This window comes from Rhinopithecus roxellana, chromosome 17, assembly GCF_007565055.1.
Source record: "Rhinopithecus roxellana isolate Shanxi Qingling chromosome 17, ASM756505v1, whole genome shotgun sequence".
NCBI lineage: Eukaryota > Metazoa > Chordata > Mammalia > Primates > Cercopithecidae > Rhinopithecus > Rhinopithecus roxellana.
Window position 1 is genome coordinate 23,408,216 of NC_044565.1, and position 10,281 is coordinate 23,418,496.

Consider the following 10,281-nt stretch of genomic DNA (forward strand, 5'->3'; position numbering starts at 1 on the left):
GAGCTAGTCAGGGGCAGAGCTAGGACTAGGGCCCAGAGCCACAGATTCCAAGGTCCAGTGACCTCTTTGCCAGATCACAGCATCACCCAAGGTTCCTATATGACATGTTATCAACCTCAAGACACATTACAATTTAACCAATGGCCAAACGTGGGCTACCGAAGGGAGAAACTATAAGACTCTGGGGGAAGGAGGGAGGCTAAGAGCTGGGGAAGTTGGGAAAAGGAAGGCTTCTCTGAGGAGGTGCACTAAGTCCCAGGAGTACATAACAGGAAATTATGGAAATATTTCAGTAGGTAGACTTGGGAAGAAAGACCTGATGGATAAAATTTTCTCTAGGGAAGAGAAATAAGTTAGATTTACAAGACCAGAAGGCTTTGGTTGAACATTCCTTGATTATATGCAATTTAGTCCTTTTGTTGTCACCTGAGTTTCTAACACTTGGTAATATTTTTAATTCTCTCATCTATTCTGTCTCCCCATGAGACAGGACCTTTTGCAGAGACCACATCCAGTTTAGTGGTTAAGTATGGAGTCTCTGGACTCAGATTGCCTAAATTCAAATCCTTGCTTTACCACTTAATAGCTGTGTGACCTTGGATAAATTCCTTCACCAATCTGTACCTCTGTACCACCCATTTCAGGAGGTTTTGTGAGGATTAAATGTGTATAAGTGATCACAACTTACTAATGGGTTTGTAATCACTTTATAGCATGTCCTTTTTATATATAAAGAATAGAAATTACCCAAGTATACTGCATGTAGCAACAAATATTGTTTTGCAAAAATTTTGTTACATATGTGTGCAGAAATGTCTTAAGTCAAAATGTAAAATTTGTTTCTTACAGTGTTTTCTTTAAAAATGTGAGACATTGAAGACATAAAATAAGGCTTAGAACAATGCCTAGCATACAGTAAGCACCTAGTACTATAACTGTCATCGTTGCTGTTATGTACCTATTAAATGTGTTTGTAGAGTTATATAAGCCTACATGAAACCACTCTGGAAAATATATCTGATACTAACGCAAGTTAAAGGCAAAGCCTTTCTCTTTGCCTCTCATATCCGCACAATCTGAGCCCTGCTCAGGCATCCGTTTGTTGCTTGGCCCACTAGCTACGTATTGCACTCAACAGAAGAGTCCATAGACTGACCTAACACTCTGTCATGCTCTGTCAATCTCTGCAGAGAAACGGAGGCTTCGTGCCAGAGTGAATTTATTTTTACCTGGTTGGGGTGCTGGGGTCGGGGAGGCAAGAGTCAAGCCCACGGGGAGCTGAGGGAAGCAAGTAAGTCATACAGAAAACTGTTTGCTCCCCCAGAGCCAGGTAGACTCAAATGTGCCACAGACAAGGCCGGACCGACAAATACCTGAGCCTCTGAGCGGGCTGAATCATTTCCCCATCCTTATCCTCATCAGACACTGCATAAGACAGCATTTCAGCCCGCCTGCCTGTTACAGGTGTAGCTCTTATCAGGAAAAGCTGGGAGTCGCCAAACAGACACAAAAGGGGGCTGACTACACAACAAAGGTTACCTCAAGGGCTCATTTAAATGACAAGCTCACCTAAACGTTTAAAATAGCATTTAAATTCCAAAACCCTGATTTACAGAAAAATCTGGAAAATGTGCTCACCAGTAAGGAAATCTGGAGGTCCATCCCCGACATTGTGTGACCTTGAATTAGGCACTTCATCTTTATGTTTAAGTGTCTTCCTCTGTTTAAAAAAGAGAGAGAGATAAGAACACCTACCTCAGAGGATCATGGTAAAAATTAAAGATAGAATACGGTGAAATGCCTTGCATCGGATGTGCTGGCACTGGCCAATGCACAATAAACGCCTGTCCCTTCTAGACTAAGAGTGAACACTGAATTGTGGTAAACTGTTAGTAAGATTCACCGGCCAACCGTCCTATGAAAAAGTCAGAGGCATTCTGGTCTCTTCGTATTTCTCCTTCTCTCCAGCACAACGGCCCATGCTAGGCAGTCTAGAAAAGCAGTAATTTATCTCATTCCTTGAATTAAGCAGGTTTCTAAATGCTTTGGTACTGTGGGGACCCAAATTATCCCTTGATACTGCCCCCTATTATTCATCGTTAAGCTTTCAAAAGGCGAGAGATTAAATATTGTGCCTACATTTTAGTTATTCGCGTTCCCGTTTCAAATTAAAGGGAGGAAAACGCGTTAAAATTAGGCTTCCGACCTTCAGACCAGCCTGTGGGGTTTTCTAGGTCATAAAACTCGCGGGGCGGGAAAGGCCCCGGGGAGGAACGGGGGTACATTCCAGAGCTTTCGGGCCGACCCCAATTTCTCGTTGGCGACGAATGCTAGCCACGTGTCGCCATTTTGTGTTCAGCCAACATGGCGGCCGCCCCACGGGGAAGGAACGGGGGAGGCGGAGTAGCGCCACGTTAGCCGCTTTCCCCGAGGGATTCTGAAGCACGTTGCGCACGGGGCCCTTTCTGGTCTGGCTTAGCCCAAGGAGGAAGGGGAAAGGGCAGAAATCACAACTCATATGCCAGAGTCTTAAACGACACTTCCTCAGCGGGAGGAACCTGCAAAAAAGGCCTTCCAAGATGGCGGGCCCTGACGGGGCCGCCCCCAGAGAGTCGGGTGCGGTGGCTGCGCCCATGGGCCCGAAAGGCAGCCGCGGGAGCCCAGGCCGCGCGGAAAAAGCCGCAGAAACGTCCTGAAGCCCTGGCCGGCAGCCCCTGAATAAACAAGGCCTCCACAGGCGCACACTATTGTTTCTAATGTCGGAAAAGGGTGCCGCGGTGGAAACGACACAAGGGCAAGAGGTGGAGTTTCTGTGGCTTTAACCGAAAAAAACTTGCGAAACGCAAACAAAGCATTATGTAAATGGACGCCATTCTTTCTAGGACCACGTTTCTAGCACGCCCCGCAAACAGCAGAGCCGCGATTCGAGAGGCGGCCGTGAGTGGGTTTCGGTCTTTTTCTGCCCACCGGCCGCCCCGGGGGGCAGGGGCCGGGGTGAGGGTCGATGCAGCGCGCCCGGACGCCGGGCACGAAAAGGCCCCACGTGCCCGCCCGCGCGCACCCGCTCCGCAGGCCTCGCCTCGCCGCCCCTCCCCCGCCGGAAGACGGCGTCTGCCCCTCCCATCCCCCCACACCCTCGCGCACGCGCCCTGGTCACCTCGCGCGCACGTTTTAAACCCGCGGCGTCCCGGCTTGTGCCTGCAGTTTCCGCCTGGGCTGCCCGTGTCGTTCCTCGCACGAGCCCCCCTCATGTAGGCAGGAAAATAATGTCTGTCCCCCATACACAACACTAGTATTTTCAGTCACCCACCAGTGCCGTTAGAGTTAATAAAATACATAATCATTTTAAAACTTTGCCGGACTCACAGTTTCCGCCCATAATGCGCTTGATTTTCACTACTGCAGTGTCAGAAGGGTTTTTTTTTTTAAGGACCATGTGAGGGTTGGCGCAATCTTGTGACCTAAAAAAGACGGGTCCTCATTTTTTTCAAGGGGTCCTGCGCAACAAGCACTTCCGGGGTCAGAGGGTACGCGGGGTTGAAAGCGGGCTTCCCGCCCCGCCCAGACCGCCGAGGCTGCCGCCGGAGTCGCCACCGCCGCGCCCTCGCCCACCCGCCCGCCCGCCGCTCCCGGCCCCGCTCGCCCCCTCCGCCGCCGCCGCCCGCCCCTGCGACTACGCTGCGGCCTCCCGCCCGCTCCCGCTCGCTCCCGCGGCCCTCGCTCGCCTCGCGCCGGCAGTTTTGGGCCTACACCTCCCCTCCCCCCGCCAGCCGCGAAAGACTTGACCACGTAACGAGCCCAACTCCCCCGAACGCCGCCCGCCGCTCGCCATGGATGCCGGTGTGACTGAAAGTGGACTAAATGTGACTCTCACCATTCGGCTTCTTATGCATGGAAAGGAAGTAGGAAGCATCATTGGGAAGAAAGGGGAGTCGGTTAAGAGGATCCGCGAGGAGAGTGGCGCGCGGATCAACATCTCGGAGGGGAATTGTCCAGAGAGAATCATCACTCTGACCGGCCCCACCAATGCCATCTTTAAGGCTTTCGCTATGATCATCGACAAGCTGGAGGAAGATATCAACAGCTCCATGACCAACAGCACCGCGGCCAGCAGGCCCCCGGTCACCCTGAGGCTGGTGGTGCCGGCCACCCAGTGCGGCTCCCTGATTGGGAAAGGCGGGTGTAAGATCAAAGAGATCCGCGAGAGTACGGGGGCGCAGGTCCAGGTGGCGGGGGATATGCTGCCCAACTCCACCGAGCGGGCCATCACCATCGCTGGCGTGCCGCAGTCTGTCACCGAGTGTGTCAAGCAGATCTGCCTGGTCATGCTGGAGACGCTCTCCCAGTCTCCGCAAGGGAGAGTCATGACCATTCCGTACCAGCCCATGCCGGCCAGCTCCCCAGTCATCTGCGCGGGCGGCCAAGATCGGTGCAGCGACGCTGCTGGCTACCCCCATGCCACCCATGACCTGGAGGGACCACCTCTAGATGCCTACTCGATTCAAGGACAACACACCATTTCTCCGCTCGATCTGGCCAAGCTGAACCAGGTGGCAAGACAACAGTCTCACTTTGCCATGATGCACGGCGGGACCGGATTCGCCGGAATTGACTCCAGCTCTCCAGAGGTGAAAGGCTATTGGGCAAGTTTGGATGCATCTACTCAAACCACCCATGAACTCACCATTCCAAATAACTTAATTGGCTGCATAATCGGGCGCCAAGGCGCCAACATTAATGAGATCCGCCAGATGTCCGGGGCCCAGATTAAAATTGCCAACCCAGTGGAAGGCTCCTCTGGTAGGCAGGTTACTATCACTGGCTCTGCTGCCAGTATTAGTCTGGCCCAGTATCTAATCAATGCCAGGCTTTCCTCTGAGAAGGGCATGGGGTGCAGCTAGAACAGTGTAGGTTCCCTCAATAACCCCTTTCTGCTGTTTTCCCATGATCCAACTGTGTAATTTCTGGTCAGTGATTCCAGGTTTTAAATAATTTGTAAGTGTTCAGTTTCTACACAACTTTATCCGCTAAAAGTTTAAAAATCACATTCTCTGTTCAGCTGTTAATGCTGGGATCCATATTTAGTTTTATAAGCTTTTCCCTGTTTTTAGTTTTGTTTTGGGTTTTTTGGCTCATGAATTTTATTTCTGTTTGTCGATAAGAAATGTAAGAGTGGAATGTTAATAAATTTCAGTTTAGTTCTGTAATGTCAAGAATTTAAGAATTAAAAAAACGAATTGGTTAAAAAATGCTTCATATTTGAAAAAGCTGGGAATTGCTGTCTTAAACTCTTTGTTGGTGCCTTTTTTTCCCCTCCCCTTTTAGCCTGAGGTGTTTGGAGGGAGGAGGGAGAAGGGTGGGCCCGTCCTTGGTATTCTCTGAAGCTCTTCTCACCTTATCGGTAAGATTCCATTCCCTCTGTGCCCCAACAAAGGAACATAGCAGGCTGGGCCTGTTTTGGGATGTTTCCAGGGACAGAGGGGTTCAAGTTCCAGAGAGAGGCCTCATGCCCATTTCTCTGGTAGAAACAAGGTTTTCTCGAGGGGAAAAGGTGTCCCCACTCAGTAGGACCTCTGAATGGCAGAGCGTCCTCTCCATCTAACCAGTTCCCCCCACCCCCACCTCACAGGATAAACTTAGGAACAAAAAAAATTCTGAAGTGGGAGGAGCCTGGGGAAGGGGTGTGGGGGGGAGGGAAAGGAAGGGAGGGCAGTGGGCGGGAGCGGGGGGCGATTGGGGGCTTGGAGGAGGGTAACAGCTGCCGGGTGGTGGTGGGACTAGAGGGGTCTTGGTTGGGCAGCAGGGGTGGGAAGGGGGGAGGGGATGGTACCAACGAGATGCACGTGTCAAGCATGCACCTGTGGCAAGCAGCCTGTCAAAGGATGTTGTTAAACACCTGCCAAGTGGTGTATCCAGAAACAAAAGAGGCCCCGTTTCCAATTCTTCAGCTGTGTGCAATGTTTAGAGAACCACTATACCAGGAAATAATCCTGCCTAAATGGGTCAGTCCTCACAAGGTGGGAATGTAGACCGATGCACTGACTATAACCTAAGAATGATCTGGGTGTTAAAGATGCAGATTTCCTCTGTCCCACCCCAAAACTAATCAGCTGCATTTTTAACAAACACCCCAAAGGAGTCTTAAGATTTGAATGCCACTGATTGTCTTCAGTGGAGGAGGAAGATCCCGCTGTGAAGGCCGTAGCAGCCTCACGCCCACATCAGCCAATGGGACTATCCCTGACCTGATGAGAAGGAAAACTGCTAGGCAAAGGCAACATTAGAAACAATAGTATGAGAAAATAGAGCCTGAGATGAGGGAAAGAAGAAACAATAGTATCAAACAATAGACCAGTAGGTGCCAAAGTGGGTAGTTCAAACCCCAGGCACTATGGGAAATCACTCATGGCAAAGAGAAGTTCCTGTGGGAAGGGAGTATTATCCACAGTAAATATTGGTTGAGGCTTATTATGTGGTCATGCAAGGTTAGGCAAGCAGTCACTGAAAGGAGCTCAAATTCTGGAGTTAGACTTGCTTTCAAATTTGAGTTCTGCCTCTTATTCATGGCTTTGGGCAAAGTAATCTCTATAAATGAAGATGTTAAAAGTAACACCTTCTGGGCTTGTGAAAATAAAATGAAAGCGTGTATATAAAACAGAACAGTGCTTAGAACACAGTAAATTTCAGTGAACACTGGATTATAAAAAGCCAAAAGGCCCATTTCTGGAGGCTAAGGGTTGGCCACAAAATCTGGGCAGAGAAGACATGATTAAAAGGCAACAAAGCAATGTGTATTAAATGAGTTGGACTGAGAGGCCAAGACAGGTGGGGAGGGAGGGGAACCTAGTGAAGACACAGAAGTGGGTACCATGCCTTGTGGGAACAATGAGCACAAATCCAAATCAAGGCAAGAGTGGGTGTAAGCTTGAACCCTCAGACACCAAGCCAAATAGTCTGTGAAGAATCCCTGAAATGCTGGGTGAAGCAGTTTGAAAGCCCTGTGAAAAGCAGGTCTGAATACCAAAAATTAGGCCAGGTGCGGTGGCTCATGCCTACAATCCCAACACTTTGGGAGGCCGAGGTGGGCAGATCACTTGAGCTCAGGAGTTTGAGACCAACCTGGGCAACATGGTGAAACCTCATCTCTACAAAAAAAAAAAAAAAATAGAAAAATTAGACAAGTGTGGTGGTGTGCTGCTGTAGTCCCAGCTACTTGGGAGGCTGAAGTGGGAGGATCGCCCTGCACCTAGGAGATTGAGGCTGCAGTGAGCTGTGATCATACCAGTGCACTCAGCCTGAGCGACAGAGCAAGACCCTGTCTCAGAAAAAAGAAAAGTAGGCCTCAAACTTTCCTGAAACTCCTCCCTACTGCATCTTATACTGGGCAAAGCTGGCAATAATTTGTAAAATAATGATTTAGGCAGCAAGGCATAGGACGAATTGCTACTTGGAGAGATGAAAGGCAAGAATAGCAGTTGGCAAACTACCTCAAGGAAGAAGCAGGTACTAATATAGGCTGGCAAGTGGTACCAATAGGAATGCAAGGAAAGGAACTAGTCAATGGCAGAGAAATTGAAACGGTGTGGAGGCCAGAGGAAGATGTAAAGAGGGGGAGCAATGAATTCAGGCATGGTGATAGAAGTATATGCAGACAGAAATATTCAACAAGTAGCTAGAAATAGACAAGATTGAGGTGAAATCAAAGCTGCATAGGAACAGAGGGAAATGAGGGGAAGGGACTGGAGATGGAGTTTTGGGGTATTTCATTGGGTTGAAGGACCTAGTTTTCTTGTTCACTGTCTATCCTAGTACCTGTCACCATACCTGATACATAGCAGGGACTCAGTAAATATTTGGAAAGTGTATGTGGAAGAGGCAGCCAGTGAGGACAGAAGGAATAGTTGAAGCAGCAGGAAATAAATCAGGAGAGTGCCCTTGAGAGAAGTCAAGGAGGAAGAGTCCAGGGCTGATGGAGTGATAATAATGCTGTGAGATTATTTAACAGATTTGATTGAGCATCTACTGTGGGCAAAGTACTCTGAACTACATGTGCTGTTGTGGTGCGCTTGGAAGATGTCTAGTAGCTTATTATAGTTAAGAGAATGATCTGTGGTAAAGGGAGGAAGAGGAGGTGGAGGAAGCCATAAAATTACTTGGGGCTAAATTATCACCAGCATTGAATGCCATAACAAAGGCTTTGAGCATCATACTGAAAATCGGTGGTCTCCAAACATTTTCTTAAAGTGTAGGCCTTCAATAGCAAGTCTTTAGCATATACCTTTATAACTCGTTTATTTATAAATTATATATGTATACTAATCCTCATGCTTATTTATAAGCTATATATAAGCAGAATCCTAAATATTATATACTCAAGGAAGAAGGAGATTCTAATATAGGCTGGCAAGTGGTATCAATAGGAATGCAAGGAAAGGAACTAGTCAATGGCAGAGAAATCAAAACTGGGTGTGGAGGCCAGAGGAAGATGTAAAGAGTATGTTAAATATTACCAATTTAAAAACAAATGAAATCTCTTCTGAATCAAAGACGAGAATTTTTTTAATTGAAATCTAAATTATTTATTTACTTATTTATTTTTGAGACAAAGTCTCACTCTGTTGCCGAGACTGGAGTGCAATGGCGCAGTCTTGGCTCACTGCAACCTCTGCCTCCTGGCTTCAAGCAATTCTCGTGCCTCAGCCTCCCAAGTAGCTGAGATTACAGGTGCCCGCCACTATGCCCAGCTAATTTTTGTATTTTTAGTAGAGACACAGTTTCACCATGTTGGCCAGGCTGGTCTCGAACTCCTGACCTCAGGTGATCCACCTGCCTTGGCCTCCCAAAGTGCTGGGATTACAGGTGTGAGCCACCATGCCCGGTCTAAATTATTTAATTTATTTTGAGACAAGGTCTCATTCTGTCATCCACGTTGGAATGCAGTGGCATGGTCACAGCTCAGTGCAACCTCAACCTCCCCAACTCAGCTGATCCTCCCACCTCAGCCTCCTGGGTAGCTGGGACTACAGCTGTGTGCCAACACGCCTGGCTAATTTTTGTATTTTTTTGTAGAAACAGGGCCTCACTATTTGCCCAGACTGGTCTCGAACTCCTGGGCTCAAGCAATCCGCCCTCCTTAGCCTCCCAAAGTGCTGGAATTACAAGTGTGAGCCACCACACCTGGCCAAAATCTAAATCTTAATAGTTTTTGTTGCTGTTGTTGTTGTTGTTTCTGAGACTGAGTCTCGCTGTCTCCCAGGCTGTAGTGCAGTGACGTGATCTCGGCTTGCTGCAACCTCCGCCTCCTGGGTTCAAGCGATTCTCCTGCCTCAGCCTCCTGAGTAGCTGTGATTACAGGTGCTCACCACCACACCTGGATAATTTTTGTATTTTTAGTAGAGATGGGGTTTCACCATGTTGACCAGGCTAGTCTTGAACTTCTGACCTCAGGTGATCCACCTGTCTCGGCCTCCCAAACTGCTGGGATTACAGGTGTGAACCACTGCACCCAGCCAATCTTAATAGTTTTTTACCCCTTCACCCAGTCCTTTCAGACACCAAAGTAATTCTGGGGAAGACAATTTCACTGGAATGAGTATGTTTGGGGAGCAGAATTTCAGAAGAGTGATGGGGGGAAGCCAGTTTGCAGCAGGAGAGGAGGGCATAGTGGGTGAGGAAATGGAGGCAAGGGTGTCCACTGCTCAAATACTTGATGGTGCAAAGGAGAGAAAGAAGTAAGTCAAAAACTTCAGCAGGAAAAGACTGTTTTGTTTTCTTGTTTTTGAAAGGAACCTCACTAACAGCAGATACTAAGGAACAAATAGCAAGCTGAGCGTTAAAGGTACAGGTAAGAGAAGACTGTGGCTCTAGCCGTAGTCTGTTGGACTGTTGGAATTTAACTCTGTCCCCTCTTCCATAGGGACTTGCATCTCAGAATTCCTCTCCTTTGTCCTTTCTCTTTGGGGCAGCTTGAGCATGTCCTGTCCTCTTCTGGAAATTGATGAGGCCCCATGCAGTTGCTGATTCTTGTCACAGCCCTGTTCCTGCCACCAGCTGTTAGGCCATAGCCACTGCCAGAGTTGGGAAGAGCTGGAACAAGTTGACAAACACCTGTTGTGTCATAGCCATAGGAGTTGTATCATGTGTTTAGAAGTCTAGTCTCCCCTAGTCCCCAATCCCCTCCCTTGCCCCACTCAAATATAGACACACACATACACACACATACATGACCACCACACGCTCCCCTCCAGTCAGTAGTTTGGACAGTGAATCACCACTCTTGGG

The 10,281-nt window shown here is 48.5% G+C and overlaps 1 protein-coding gene and 1 long non-coding RNA gene across 9 annotated transcripts in view; one reads left to right on the forward strand and one right to left on the reverse strand.

Annotated features, from left to right (window-relative positions):
- Nucleotides 1–3,040, reverse strand: part of LOC115894359 — a 38,738-nt gene extending 35,698 nt beyond the window's left edge. For 6 of the 8 annotated variants that reach the window (XR_004054475.1, XR_004054479.1, XR_004054481.1 and 3 more), the window contains exon 1: nt 1,639–3,040. This is a non-coding gene — a long non-coding RNA (uncharacterized LOC115894359). The remainder of the gene's footprint in view (nt 1–1,638) is intronic. The other 2 variants (XR_004054477.1, XR_004054476.1) reach the window with 2 other exon arrangements.
- Nucleotides 3,041–3,544: 504 nt separating this feature from the next.
- Nucleotides 3,545–5,288, forward strand: PCBP1 (poly(rC) binding protein 1). The gene has a single exon (XM_030921774.1). The coding sequence runs from the start codon at nt 3,831–3,833 to the stop codon at nt 4,899–4,901; it is 1,071 nt and encodes a 356-aa protein (XP_030777634.1). The 5' UTR covers nt 3,545–3,830; the 3' UTR covers nt 4,902–5,288.
- The last annotated feature ends 4,993 nt before the right edge of the window (nt 5,289–10,281 follow it).

Bases quoted from the DNA above. Each gene is read 5' to 3' on its own strand.
- PCBP1 (XM_030921774.1), top strand. From the start codon at position 3,831: ATGGATGCCGGTGTGACTGAAAGTGGACTAAATGTGACTCTCACCATT.